We start from the raw sequence: 15,833 nt of genomic DNA, 5'->3' as shown, positions 1-15,833 counted from the left end.
ATTAAATGCACCATTTTCAGGAATATTGGTAAAGCAAACCAAAGTGTAGGATACAATAACAACACCATGAACTGTATGTAATCCCCGCTGGTATATTTTCAGTGTCTTTTCATAACTTGTATGATTCATTAATTTAGTTTTTTAAATATTTTTGTTATATTCACTGAACCATTTGCACCGATTTAGATTGATTTAGATCCGCAATCCAGGAAAGACTGTGGTGAATTTCAGTTTTGATTAATACCACAGTTGATAAATGTCGAGATACTACTGAACTCAACCTCCAGTTTCCTGGTGTGACGACAATAACTGCAGCCTATCGGCAGAGGTGCCCAGATGTGGCGTTCAGGACAGAGCCATGATCACGATCACTTAATCACTTAATTGTAATTCCGTGCAAGTGATCGGTTTCTATTTCTGATGTCAACATAATTAGTGCCTTTATTGCGGCCTGGCATGGATTTTCTCCAAATGTAAATGAACATGAATTTAATTTATCAAATTCAATTCATCACTATATGTCTATTTTTTTTTATCCCGGTTTATTCTAGTATTTTCTTTTTGATTGTGTTTTTAATATTGTTCTTATGTGGTCGTTTGGGAAAGATTCCAGTGTTTAAAATATTCTGTGCAAAAATAATCTACTTCATGTCAAGGTTTAGCAATCTGTTCACCTCAAACGGCACACATAATTTAAAATGTTTTGAAAAATCTACGTGTTATATTGGATCCCATAGCAGTTTGAATAAATTATTTCTGCGTTTCCTCAGTAGCATTGAACCAATAAGGGTGCAGTTTGACTGTCGAGGTTTTCCAAGGGTCCCTGAATGCAGCACCAGTCCCGTTCCTGGCAGCGACTCCAGTCCCGTTCTTGCACCGACTCGGACTCCATGTTGTTCCGACAGCCACGGAGCGAGCAAGTGCCCTGGCCGAAAACTCTCACGTTGCAACTTTGTGTGTGCGAGAAGTAAAGTGTGTGTGTGTGCGCGCGTGTGAGTGTGTTGACCGTCCGAAAGAAGATGGCAGACTACCGGGAAGACACCGGAGCTCGAGCCCTGCTTGCTTTACAGTCGGCACCATGCAGTCCCGTGCGTGTCGCGGTGACCTCGCACTCCTACCACCAGCCCTCGCTCGGCCTCTTGGGTCCTTCGATGATGGAAGCTCGCGCCGACGGAGGGCTTTTCCCCATGCGCCTCGCGTGTCCCCCGTCTCAGGCCCTGGCCAGACTCGAGGGCCGGGACTTTGAGTTCGTGATGCGCCAGAGGACGGTCACCATAGGCCGGAACTCGTCTCACGGCTCCGTGGACATCAATATGGGCCACTCGAGCTTCATCTCCAGGCGACACCTGCAGATCACCTACGACGAGACCAACGGGTTCTCCCTCCGGTGTTTGGGCAAGAACGGCGTGTTCGTTGACGGGGTGTTCCAGCGGAGAGGCGCGCCGCCGCTGGCGCTGCCCAGAGAGTGAGTGCAAGTCAGTTAGCATGGCCGCTAACCGACGGGCTGAGTGTGGTCCCACGGCGCGTGGCTGCATAAACTTTAATGTTCAATTCAAGCATTTGACCTCTTGTTGGTCAAACCGCCTCGGAGCCGGTGGTGTCATGACATGTTTTGTATCCCATTTAAAGCCCCCCCCCCCCACCTCCACCCCACACTTTTTTTTGTGTGTGTGTGTGGACGCCGGTTGGCTGAATCACATTTTTAAAACTAAATCCACAACATTGTATGTGGGCTTTTGTGATCACATAACTGAGAAGCCGTAATAGTTTTTAGTGGATGTCCTAACTTTTCCAAATGTGTGACGTTCTCCGTAAATTAAAACGTCCAAACTAAGAGACGCATTCTGACAGGGACACCAAGTTTGTCATGACACCCCAATGAGAGCGGTTTGATTTGGTTTGATCGGGTTTAGCGTCGGTTTAAGTGAACTTTACCCTCGGTTTGGTCAGGGAAGCTGTAGCATAATACGCTAACATGTGTTCCCCTGAGCTGTTTTATTATTATTATTATTATTATTATTTCCATCTGTCTAGGGGAGCCTCTCCAGGTGACCTTTGACCCCACGGAATTAACCTAGCTAGTTAGCTGTTTTAGCCGTTAGCAAACTTAGCTTAATTTGGCCTCACGACAAGTCAAAACTAGTGAACTATTGTTAAAAGGTTGCGATGACGTGTTGCACATCGTCGTGTTGTTATATTGTGGCAAACCTGGATTTTCTAAAACGCCCGAACATTTGGTTTTTATCTTGTCTGGAGGTAAAAGTCGTGTGTCTCAGTTTTAGGACGACAACGTCGGCTCGTTGCAAAGCTGCTCGCCGACCTGTCGCCGTCACGTCAACCTTTATGTAAACAAACGCACCACTGACGCCTCGGTTCACGAGCCTTGGGAGCAATGGTGTGTTTGTTTTGAAACTTGAAATGCGTTTTTGTTTTTGTTAACCAGGAAGTATGCGGTGTTTGAATATGGTTTCACTCTTTCTGTTGTTGCAACACTGTCAAGGCAACACATTTCCCTTCACTGGTTTGTTTATTACAATCTCAAACTGAAAGCTTTGACTTTGTGTGTGTGTGTGTGTGTGTGTGTCAATCACGTACAGGGTGGGGGTGGGGGGTGGAGGTCCTCTCTGATTGGCTATCAGGACTGTTTGGGGGTGTGGTTTGCATTGGACCGGAAGTGCAGGCTAAAATGACATCCTCATTGCTGGAGCACATGGAGTAAACACAAGACTCAAAAACCAAGGCCATGTCCACAAGTGTTGCTCTGGTCCTGGTGCCTGTCTCAGGATTACAAAGATAGATAGAAGACAGTTGAGTTAGGTCTGAACCCTCTTCAAATTGAGAAGAGGCTGATTTAATTAGTCGTTTTAGTTATCCTTGTATATTTACTGTAGTTATACATTATTATTATTTTACAACTTTGAAAAGCATTTGGGTTCATTAGGACACTGCTGAGCAGAAAAATACTTTAATATCAGCGAATGTCTTCAGATTGTTTGGAGTAAAAATACAGCACAACAGTTGCTTGTATTCGCCACCTTCAAGTCATTTGGAGTCTGCCAAGTATTCCCAGTTTTCTTTACAGAACTTTTGACCCTAGGACCCTGAGCGAGCAGCAGTTTTCATCTCCTGCCTCAAATTTCAGATTGGGCTGACTTCTGAATTATCTGCTCCAGGACATTAACATTGTTTTTAAGTTATTCATGTGTAGATTTTTTTTATATCTCTGTTTTTTGCATATCGTTGCAATTGTTTAACCCTCTTACCGTCTCAAGCCTTCAGTAGCGAAGCATTTACACAGCTGGCTATAATGTTGGACATGATGTGTTTCGGGGGCCAGTATGATCGCAAAGAGGCTTAATTGTGGTCCCATTAAAGGTTCTCTATAGGACATTCAGAACATGTATGTAGCAGCAAACAAGTAATGGAGTCCTGAGCAGAGAATGAAGTCTCATGTCCTCTGCATGTGTTGTACTCCAAGCTTCTCTGTGCTTTGTTTATGTAGCTGTCTCGAGTGCATGTTAGTGCATTTTAGTCTCTGTTTGTGTTTCCCACTGGCTAGTCATGGCCACCGCTCTGCACTGCGCTCATACGGTGTATACCTCTGATAACTAATAATAATAACTAATAATCGAATGCCCCCGCCCCATCCCAGTTTAACACTGTCAGCCTTGTTGTCATTGTTTGCACTTTTTCGTTCTGTTAGCTCCATTAGCTGCTCGCCGCTGTCTTAACCATCGCCATGTTGAGAGCCGTGTGGATACAATCTCATAGATTTGCTTTGAAATCCATAAAGACCTCCTTTTAAACTCTTGAACCTTTTTCCACTTTGTCTCAGTCTCTCACATGCTCTATAGTTCAAGCACTAGTCAAAATATCATGTGAGTTCTTTGAACAGTGGCTTTCTCTTTACAGCTGGGACTGTTGAAGGAATTCAGCAAAAATTGTTCTCTGCACATTCTCTTCCTTCTCAGCTGTGGGACCCTGAAGCTCCTTCAGAGTTGCCACAAGTCTTTGTCCTCTCACTAGAGCTCTTCTTGCATGGACAGCCACTTGCTGAGGAGGGCCTGCTCCAGGCAGAGACAGCTGTGAGCAAACTGTACATGGGTCCCGTCTTGAATTAAGCAGCTGCGATTTATTTTTCAGAAGACAAATTATAGAGAAACGATGGAGCACAGACTGGTTTAACTGCCTGAAACTGCTTACAAAATCTTTGCAGTCCTGTGTGGATGTTTTTTCTTTTTCTTTGTTCGTCTCTTCAGGGAGGTCTTAGCCTGGGCTCAGCACCCCTAGAATTATCTGGGATGTTTATTGCTTAAAGACACAAATTATCATATTTGGGCAGATATGATGGTTGCAGTCACAAATACTTAATTTCAGTGAATATGCAACCTTGCTGCCGGAACCTGCTAGGAAACATTAAAGCTACTTATATTAGTTATTACGGTTCCACTGTGAAACATTTACTCAATCAACACATATAATTATTTTCAGTTTTTCTTTGTTTAGGCTTGAACTAACTTGGGCCTGACTGATCCTTGCTTTTGTTGAGGCAGTTGTCCAGACCTGCGTGAAGAAGACGAAATGCTGGTTAATGGATGTTGTGTCAAGTCTACACCAAACTAGTTCTTTGTCCACAAAAGGGGTTGGCTAAAGACATTGTTTATATTAAAAACAAACCTCTGTAGTTAAGGGGGAAGTGCTTAATGACATGGTTTCATATTTCTAAATATAACACAAGCTTCCTGTCACATATGGCAGATTTGTAATCGACTGTGTATAATTCAAACGTATAATAACATTGCGATTTCAAGTTCATACTTGACTTTGGAAACAATTGTCATTGTACTGTAAATGTTCAAATTTACATTTTCTTGAGCACATTAAGACAAAGAATTGAGTTTTAAGACAATAAATCTGTAAAGTGCTCAGAAAAATATAAATGACATGTACACATTGTCAACTGGGCAAACTCAATCTGCTGAGGAAAGTCATGTGATATGATTCAAAGCGTCAGAACAGTCCCTTCAGATTAGAATCAATTTGTTAAATGCTTAGCTGTATCGGAGAGAATGCACTAATCGAAATTTATCTCTGTCTTTTCTTCTGTCCTGTGGCTTCCACCGCCTCTCCCTCCTGCCGCCCTGCTCTCTAGGTGTGTGTTTCGTTTTCCCAGTACAGTAATCAAGATCCAGTTTATGTCACTCCTGCAGCCGGAGGAGCACAGGGAGCAGCCTTCTCTTCCCCCTCGGCCACTTCTGCCCCACATTTCCCCCCTCAAAATAAGCATTCCCACAATGCAGCAGCATGAAGAGCACATCAGAGCATTTGGATCGCCGATGCCCTCGCCCACAGGCACCATCAGGTAAGGAGAGAAACGCACAATCATATGAACCCCAACAGGTTTACATGGATCAATGTAAACACAGCATAATCTACACATTTAATAAATATAGACCATATGGTTGAACGTATTTGGAAGTTGTTTTTTGTAAATAACTTTTTAGTTCATTGTTGTGACTGTTTACGCTTGCTGAGCTTTAAGGTATTTTTTGATTGAGTCTTCAGTGTAAATAGATATTAGTTGTTACAATAAGTCAATCATTTAATTATTCTCCTGACAGAAAATTAATTGGCAACTATTTAGATAAATGATCAATTGCAGTTTTATAAGAAAACCATTCAACATTCCCTGATTCCACCTTCATTTAGAGGATTTTCTGATTTTTCTTTTTCATTATATGGTATTAAACTGACGGTTTGGCTTCACCCTGGGATTAGGAAATCAAAATCAGCAAGCGATTAATTTACAAAATAACTAAGCCGATTAAGGTGTAATGAAAATAATTATTTATTGCAGCCATAATACTTATTAAATCATCCTGCTTAGATTTGCTCTATCAAGCAAATATCAGTGTATATATAAGTGTTTTAGGTCTATCACAGTACACCAGTGGTTTACTTTCTTGCCTTGTCTTGGGTCTGTTCATGTTTATTCACGTGTAAGCAATTGTAAACGTGAGGCTTTGGTTATTTTTTCATGTTCAATTGTGATCCAAAGGCCTGCAATGTTTTTTCCAATCACATACAGTATCAGCTAATTTTCACTGATAATCTCCTTTCTGGTTGAAGGAGTATTCAACAGCTGCTGCAGTGTTTCTGTCATGGTTGAAACCGGCACTCTAATAAGCCGTGATAGCACATGTTTGAAAATCACTGCTCTATAAATGTATACAGCATGTGCTACCGGCCAACATGGCGGTGCCGATTGTGCCCTCTGGTGGCCTATAATGGTCTCTGCATCACACGTCCCCACCAATGTCGGCTTGTGTGTGCCTGCCTTATATGGAATGGCTGCAGCTTCGAGGCGTGTGATTGGCTATCGGGCAGATTGTTTTGCCTGTAGGCCATTTTTCCGTCCATTCGCGGTTTCCTTTTCAGAGCCCCCACTCAGCCCTCAGCTCCTGTTCTCTCACACGTGGACAAACACACACAACACACTCACTCAGAGTAAAGACGCTTGCTCAGACATCTCTCCACCACTTTGGGCTGTGGCCTCTTTCCACTGTGGCCTCTTTCCACCTTCCTTGACAGTATCCACATACAGTACATGCAACATGACGACGAGTATAGTAAAAGCACATGCCTCCACTTAAACACCAATGGTGTCTCTTCACGGGGTGATAAGAGTCACTTTTCCTGTTTGGCAACTGAAATGAACTGTATACAATAACATTCTTCTGCCCCGGCCAGCATGGGGGCACACGAGACTTTTGATGCAGTTTAAGGATGTAGATTTACAGACACAATCATGTTTTAAACAGGGCTGCACAATTAATCAACATTGTGTCAAAGGCCTGCAATTTTCAAATCGCAGGAGGCAAAATGTGTGTCAAAATACAATTTTATATTACTTATTGTGGCAGATGTCCTGGACTACACATCATTGTCCACCGACTTGAGATCCCACCAAAGTCATTTAGATGAAATGAGGGATGGAAAAATGATCATTCAATTTGATATTGTCAATCATCTAATTGTATTTAGCTGTTTTTTTCCAATCGTTCAGCCCTAATTTTAATACTTAAGATGAACTTAAGCAACATTAGAAGTGTCTTGTCTTCCTCATTCATTTTTCAAAGCTGAGCTTAAAATGGGACTTGCAAAACAGAGCCTGCAGCCTAGTTTTCCCAGCCAAAAAATACAAAGTGTCTGTCTGTCTGTGTATCTTCGGCTCTCTGTTGCCAAAGGCAAATCAAAGCACACTGACTATCCGAGAAACCAGTGTTTACTTTACTAACAGATGCAGGTGTGTGTTGTATAAGTTACTGGGTTTTCCTTGTGTTTTGTCTCAACAGCGCCAGATAAAGCCTAGTTAATGATTAACTTACCTTTTGAGTATTTTGCTCATTGCTGTGTGTGTTTTATGTGTTAAGAACGACCCAGATCTGAGACATTATCATTTTTCCAAATGTAGCTTATGTGTGTGTCAATTTGTCATCCTATGCTAAAAAGATTATATTCAAAATACACATTTTAATTTGGTATTTTAAAACGGCACATGATTTTTCAAATTTAAATACAATAACATGTACAATTATTTTAAGACGATTAAACAGACAGAAGGTCTATGTGGATTCTTATTTATCTATTTATTTTTGGTATCCTATTAAGATTTACTGAAAATAGTGAATAGCGTACGTGCTCACTGTTTTTATTTTCAGTGCAGTATTCGCCTTATTTCATAAAATATGTTTTTATAATGTTTATTAGGGATTTAATGAATTTTGTGTTGAGGTCACAAAAGGATCAGTTAATCTCTTTATTAAGTTGACCTCTCTTTTTCCATGTTTGTGGACTTAAATTCTTTGTTGTTTTGATGCTTTTAATGGTTTTATGTGAAGCACTTTGAATCTCCTTGTTGTTGAAATGTGCTATACAAATAAACTTGCCTTTGTATCCATCCAAAGGTCTCCTCTAGTGAGACTCTGTTGACAGACCGCTCTCTCTTCTCCAGTGTTCCGACCTCCTGTCCGGCTAGTCCACGAGGGGCAGGATCATCAGGGTATCATCGCTATGGACGCAACGTGACCTCTGACCTCCAGTTAGCAGCTGAATATGCCTCCAAGGCTGTTTCTGAGCAGAGACGAAGCATTGTCGAGCAGAGAGGCGGGGGAAGTGAGCCGCGGGGGGAGTCGGCCGGTGGAGACAGCCCCAAGGTGAAGACCCAGTAACATCAGAAGAAGTTACCTAAATAAATCACTGAGAAGACACATTTAGCTTTCAAAGGGGTTTCTTGTGACAATATGGTCATGGCAATGTGTGGATATTAATACTTGTGCCTGGTTTGTCTAGGATGAGTCCAAGCCACCTTATTCCTACGCGCAGCTAATCGTCCAGGCCATCTCTTCTGCCCCGGACAAACAGCTGACTCTCTCTGGCATCTACGCCCATATCACCAAACACTACCCCTACTATCGCACTGCAGACAAGGGCTGGCAGGTAGGCTCTTTCTGTCTTAAACTGAACAGGTAATGTTGTAGCCATCGTTTGACATGACAATCCAAACTTCACAGCAACACATTATGATGAAATCTGACGACTTAAGTAGCTGCAGCAACCTTCAGTGATGTCAGAAAAAGAAAGAAAATGTGTCCTAAAATGAGTCATGGTTAAGCTTTCTTCTTTTATGGCACCGTAGCGCAAGCTAAGTTCGTTGCATTACTCTCAAACTCGAGAGGGCTTACAAACAAAATGTACTGTGAAGAAGCAAGCAGACAATGAGTGTAACGAAAGAAAGTCAAGTAATACACGCATTATAATTATAAAGAAATTGTGAGAAATTCTCTCAACAGTGGCAAAACCCTTTATTTTGCCTTCCTGCAGAACTCAATAAGACACAACCTGTCTCTCAATCGCTACTTTCTCAAAGTGGCCCGTTCTCAGGATGAGCCTGGGAAAGGGAGTTTTTGGCGTGTGGATTCTGCTTCTGAGAGCAAGTTGGTGGAGCAAGCCTTCAGGAAAAGAAGGCAAAGAGGGGTGGCTTGCTTTAGGACGCCATTCGGACCTCTCTCTTCTAGGTAAGTTGATCAGCTGCATGGGCGTACACACACACACACACACACACAGATAGACGGACTCAGACACACTCAGACACATGCTCAGTCGCTTCTGTTTCTGTTAATCCTTTCTTCTTTCTCTCTGCTTCTGCTCCTTGCTATCATTTGATTGGATAGAACAAAGTAAGTCTAATTACTAGGTTTACATATTCAGCAGAAGCACTGGCAGTCGGGGAGCTCTGTATATTATAAAAGGTCTCTTGATGTATTAATTGATTGCTTTGGTCTTTCTCCTTTTGCTTCTGTCTCTCTTCCTCCTATTCCTTCTTTTACAGGAGTGCTCCTGCCTCCCCAACCCACCAGGGACTTCTTTCTCCTCCGTCTAGCGGACTGCAGACTCCTGAATGTCTGAGCAGGGAGGGCTCTCCTATCCCCCACGACCACCACGAACAGCTGGCTCACAAACTGGCATCTGTACCCGAGTATAGGTATTCTCAGAGTGCCCCAGGTAAGCTTTCACAACAAACAAAAAAAGACACGCACATGAAGGCTTTCACATCTACAACAGGTGACATGATGTTTGTGTCTCTGCGTAGGATCTCCGGTCAGTGGTCAGCATGTCATCATGGCTGCACCCGCTCACCCGATAGTCCTGCCCTCAGGCCAGGGGAAAGCCCTTGCTTTCCTTCCAAGTGGTGGTGGCCAAATCCAGCCCATCCACATGCTCCAGAGCCCCACTCAGTCCTCTATCACCATGGTGCGGGTGGTCACCAGCGCCCCTCCTACTTCCAACCCTCCGAATGGGTACAGCGCTCCCTCTGTTGGAGGAACAGAGGGCAACACTGAGCTCAGAGGTACAGCCACGGGAATGTCTTTTAAGGAGTGCTCTAGTTGTATGTATTATGTGATTATATTGAATAAGTTCATATTTATAACTTTTTTAAGCTGTTGTGGGATTGTTGTACTTTCTGCAGTATTGTGAAGACATTTCTCAAGAACCTTTTCAAAGGTTTAGGATAATTTAATGTTTTTCATCTCTGTGAAATGCATTATTGAACTCTTGAGGGACAATAGCAAACTTACTGACTGATTAAAATACACCCTGGGACTTTCAGTTGCAAAGGGGACGCAAAAACATTCCCACGATACTTAAGTCACGATACATTGAGTATTGCGATATATTGCAATTTATTCCCTTTTTTCCCCCGCAAATTGTCCCCAAACGAAAACTTTGTCAACATATTTGATCTAATAAAATAACATTTTCAGTCTGTTCATCTCACTTTAATAATTTTTATTGCAGCAATTATTGTCAAGGAGACAAACGGACCAACAATGTTATAAATGCTGCATGCACTTGACAAACTGAACTGTTTGTATTATAGTCTACATCGTCACATCATTCGAACTGGATGCGCCGGAGAGGGGGCGGGGCTTATCTCCGTGCGAGCAAACTGTTAGCATTTCCACCATTCACCATAACCACTCTTTCTGCTTTATACTTGTTGTGGAAATCCCAAAAATGTCGGAACATCAAATGACCTCGTGTCTGGGTTCATAATATTATCTGATCACGCGGATCCAGAGTTAGGGTACCTCTGCTGACCTCACCACAAAACACAGCACCATCTAGTGGACTGAAAAAGCAATTGATTTTATTATTCTAGGACCAAAAAGTTTATAAAAACAAACTTGAAACTCTGACACGTGTGTACTCACGTTATGGAGGCCGAGGAATTTGGCAACACAGATGGTGAGGTGATGAATTTAACTCATTTTGTAGAAATTAAGTTATATAGTTACTTTAGTAATCCAACAAGGGCACATGTTTTTGCTGCTGCAGCATTTATAGATGCAAATGAATGTGAGAGGCATTATCATACGAGATGATTTAACAGCTACACATTGTATTCGTTGAGCTTGGAGCGGGAGACAAAGGCCTTTGTTTGCGATGCTTTTACAGGTTTTGATTGTGCGTTTGTGTTTCCATCAGAAGCCCAGCTGAACAGAGAGCGAGTGATCCAGACTGTGGACAGTGCAGTAAAGGGTGGGGATGGGCGAAACCTGGCCCTGGGTTTACATCAACTTCCTGTTCGTCCTGTTACTCAGAACGGCAAACACACCACTGCTGTTGCCACAGCAACCATTCTTGCCAATGCATCTGGTAAGATTTTTCTTCTCACTCGGGGATGATAAATATAGACTGATTTATGTTTTCTCTTTAAAAGATGGGTATTGGGTAAAATGTCATAGTATAGGATGGCAGAAAAAAATGTAATAAAACATATTGTGATTTTGGGCTATACAAAATTAACTCAATTGAATGTGAAAAACAGTAAGTCAAATAAAAAGTCTTTGTCACAGTATAGAATGTCTAAAAAAAGTCAAACATAGTATAATGTCGAAAAAAGGCATTAAAAGGTTATAGTATAGAATGTCAAAGTATGTGGGTAAAAAAGAAAGTCATAAAAAATCATGTCACAAAAAGAAGGTATAGTATGCCATTAAAAAAATCACTTGTCACAGTGATTTTTTACAAATGTACATCATAAAATGTCAGTGCAGTATTTCACAAGATAAAGAAAAAGTAGTAGTAGTGTGTATGTGTGTGTGTATGTATATATATATATATATATATATATATATATATATATATATATATATATATATATATATATATATATATATATATATATATATAATAAAGTAATAGCATGTCAAAGTATTTGCCTTGAACTTACCTGTAAAACGGAGAACCAATAAACACAAATAACAATAAAAGATGGGGATTAAGGCATCCAGACACTCATTCCACTTTATTTCCTTTCCAGTCCTGAGTAGTCCTCTCCAGATCTTGGCTGCTCAGGCCTCCAGCTCCCCTCCAGTGCTGGTGAGTCGACAGCCCAGTGCAGAAATTGTAGTCGAGCAGCTGGGGGAGCCCCAGGCCAAGCGGCCGAAGATGGAGGACGAGGGTGGGACTGAATCCGTTCAGCATCAAGTCACGCCCACTCAGCAGCCCGTCATCGTGGCTATGACATCACAAACCCACGACCCTAGGAAGTAAAACCCAGGGCCTCTAACCAGGTACCCAAATGGACAGCCTCCTCATGGTCCCCTAACTGCTTTGCCTTTTATATTCATTTGATATGACTGCAGCCGCCACGGCCAAAAAATAAAAAATGTACAGGCAGCCTCTCTCTCGACAGAAGGGAATTCGATTGTAAGGAACATATTTTTTGGTCAAAAATATATTAAAACTTTTCAAATACATTCTGTATTCAAAGCAAGTAAATCTTTCAGGACTTTTTCAGCTTTACATTCTTTTTAATGTAATCCATTACTCACTGACAACACAAGTAAGGATATTAAGCTTATAGAGCATTATGCATATTACAATCATTTCAGCACTACTTTTACGATGTGAATGTTGGATAATATCTCACATACAACCTTTCCTCTGATGGATGAGATGCATCAGTTACTGTCACTTCCAGGCCAAAGAACTCTTGCACTTATTTAGTCGTTGCCTGATTTTAAAACCAGGGAATGCGTGTTCAGAGATTTTGAAATGGCCGGTATTTATAGAAGAAACTGTGACGATCAGAGTTTGATATATTGTGTAACTTCACACAATAGTGGACAGAGGACTTCGCTGCGTATACGCAGACCACTGATGGGGCGTGGGAGACTGTTAAGAATATGATTGTACTCTTCATAAGGCCACTTTTACTGAAACGGTCTTACTTATAAAAGAAAGATATTTATATTAGGCCCAGAATGTGAGGGGTCTATCCTTCTTGCCTTCTCTGTAAAGCACAAACGGAAATAAATGGGTTTTGCTTTTGGAAGAATAGACGGGAGGAAATCCAGGAACAACAAACGAGGACTTTGCAGTTTTTGCTTCACTTCAGATCATCAGTGAAGCTCCTCAGATCCGAGATGATCTGTGTGACCGGACAGCAGAGAAGGGTAAAAAAGAAAAGGAAAAAAAAGAGGCAACTATTTGGAGTTGATTGAAGTGGAGCTAACCTAATGTAGACAAACTGATTGTTTTAATTTTTTTTCAGTAGTGCTAAAAGGAGAAATGGAACAGCCTGTGCGTACAGTTTTGTTTGTGTTAGCACAGAAAAGCATTATTGTAATAATCCTTAACGCCTTAAATATTTCTACATTTCTTTGTCATTTTATTTTAACCTTTAGAAAGCTTTACCTTTTTAGATACTTAACACAGCGCTTCTTTAACAGAACATGATCGGCAACACTACAACGGTGACAGTTATGTTGCATCTGAAGACTTGCATCAGTTTTTATCAGGGGAAGGGGCGGGACCAACACGTGACCACAGATTTCAACAGCTCGTCTTGTTTTCTTTCTTTCTGTATGGTACTTCTCACATTTTCTACTGGACTCTTTTGCTTTCAATTTCCCTGAAAAACAATAACCTTTCTCCCAATCTACCTCTCCTCAGTGAGCAGTTTCTATCTTTGCAGTCTCTACCGAGGCATCAAGCGTTTAGCAATTCCTGTCACAGACACTGCCCTCATTAGATATTCTTCAGCACTTTCTCCCCCCCACCACCCCTCCTCTAATCTTTCATTCTCACTCTGCCTTTAGCTTTTCTGAATGTCCTCGCATGGGCCTCATTTTTAGCTGGCAATCAGGCCCAATTTGCGAAAGATTTCAGTGATTGTTGTTGCACATTAGAAAAATAAAAACAAAAAAAGATGCGTAATGATTGTATGCTGCTCTATCTGCTAAATGACAAAGCTATTTAGAAGGTATTTTTTCTGATTTTTGGAGAAAAGAAAAAATATTTTGCTATATGTAAAAACAGCTGTTGTCAATACGTAAACATTCTGGAAATAGAGAAGTATATGTATTTTTAAATGTTCCTGTTTTTGTGATTTGTTAAAATGTGTAGCACAAATTAAAATTCCTCATTGACTTAAGGATTTCATCGTCTTTCTCGTCTGTGACCGGGTGTCGGCCATGTTGGGTTCCTAAGCAGACAAATGCAGGTATCCAACCATCTTTATTCTTAGGTACCATCATTGTCACAACAGTATAAATCATGATCAGGAAGAATAGACATGCATGAGATCATTGTCATACAAATTTTAAAATGCACAAAAATAAAATGTTACTGCAAAATTAACTGAATCAAAACTGGAGAGTAAAACAAAGCTGATGGGGGAGAATCAGTCACAAGAAATCCAAACGGTAACAATGCCAACAGTTGTCAACATAAGTGCTGAAACAATTAGTTTTGATCATTCAGATGCAAATATTGGCTCGTTTAACTTTCTCCAATATAGTATTTGGGTTTGGTACTTTTTCTAAATACTTGTAAATGTAATCTTCTGGTTTGAACCTTTTGGATGGACAAAACAAGCTGGGAATTTTGTATATATTTTTGACACATTTTTCAGACTTAACTGGAAGAATAATCAATACTGAAAGTATTTGTAGTTGCAGCCGTCGTAAACATGAACAGCAGTTTCCCTGCAGTCGCTCAGTACCTTGAGGCGGCTTCGTCCGGGCTCCTCTCGGCCAGAGAGCCAGTGAACGTCTGGTTCTGCAGCTGTGCAACGTTTCCTTCTTTCTGCAGAGGGACTGGCCACAGGCTGGCAGAGGGTCAGTGCTCCTCCTGATATGGTGATCCAGGGCGTCCCTGGGGAGCGCTATAGAGCCGAGGTCAGAATAGAAGGCCAGGCAGCATAAAACTGACTAATCATGGCTTTTTTTCTGGAGTGACCCAAGCGTTGGACTTTATAAAAAGGTGACCTGGTGTTCTAGCTGGAACTCTTTTAAAAGAGTCAGTGCAGCCAAATTACATGAAAAAATGTTAGTCTGCTGATAGTTTTGGTTTCACTTGTCTAGATTTTTTTTTATATGCCTGAGATTTCTGCCACAATCCCAATACACTTGCGGTGAAATAATCCTGTTTTCTTCTCACAGGAAATGAAATACGTTTTTTTGTAATTTGGGTGTAGACTCCCCCAAAAAAGTGCTAACAACTGTGTGAGCAGTAACAGTTTTATTCCTGTTCATAGTACTTAAATAAATTAAAACATTTAGAAAACGATTCCATAACTATTTCTGTCATTCCAGAAAATACTGGTTGTTTTTCTTTCCATCAGTAGGTTTCAGTGTTTAGTGACCAATATTTTAACCAAAATTGATTAATTAATTCCCAAATTTGCAGTTTCTTTTAAATGTCCAAACAATATGTGACCAAGTGTTAAATATTTACAAACTACTATTAACACCTCAGAACCAGATACGTAGAGCATATATTCACAACAAAAAGTGAGGTTTGTACACACAAGAGTTGTGCATCAGAAACTCCGGAGTGAAGGGTGTTGTCTTGATGATCCAGTAATTAATAAACAATGCCCCACAGCAGCTGCACATCCTCCTGTGTATGTGAAGCCTCGAGAGCACATCTCCTTTTCCAGTCGAGGTATAAAGTCCAGTGATGAGGCTAAAAGTGAAATGGGAGAGCTGGGCCTGAAGGTTCTTGAGTTGCCTTCCTCCTTCACCCTCTCTCCAGTACAAAAGTCAACATTCAGACACAATTGTTCAGTCTGTTGAGCAGACAGTGATAATGCTTTGCGAGTTGCTAACAAACAGAATTATAAAACATACGGCGCTCTAAAAGCACCGTGTAAAACATCCGCCGTTCACTGAGAGAAAAAAGTACATTTTCAGTTCGCGTCCAACAGCTCCAGAGTCCCTTTTGTCGGGTAGCTAATTTACCATGCTACTTAATGACTC

The 15,833-nt window shown here is 41.2% G+C and overlaps 1 protein-coding gene across 1 annotated transcript; it reads left to right on the top strand.

The window, feature by feature from the left end:
* Positions 1 to 1,019: 1,019 nt before the first annotated feature.
* On the top strand, positions 1,020 to 14,008 carry foxk1 (forkhead box K1; the record flags this gene model as incomplete). Its single annotated transcript, XM_079220070.1, has 9 exons — positions 1,020 to 1,465; positions 5,153 to 5,362; positions 8,015 to 8,216; positions 8,353 to 8,499; positions 8,884 to 9,077; positions 9,392 to 9,564; positions 9,653 to 9,910; positions 11,050 to 11,220; positions 11,888 to 14,008. 9 exons carry the CDS (start codon positions 1,020 to 1,022, stop codon positions 12,118 to 12,120), a joined length of 2,034 nt encoding a protein of 677 aa, XP_079076196.1. The 3' UTR covers positions 12,121 to 14,008.
* Positions 14,009 to 15,833: the final 1,825 nt, after the last annotated feature.

Source organism: Taurulus bubalis (assembly GCF_910589615.1).
Source record: "Taurulus bubalis genome assembly, chromosome: 6".
In the NCBI taxonomy this organism is placed as follows: Eukaryota; Metazoa; Chordata; class Actinopteri; order Perciformes; family Cottidae; genus Taurulus; species Taurulus bubalis.
The sequence above is the reverse complement of the archived record's forward strand: the minus strand, read 5'-3'. Positions and strand labels throughout refer to the sequence as shown.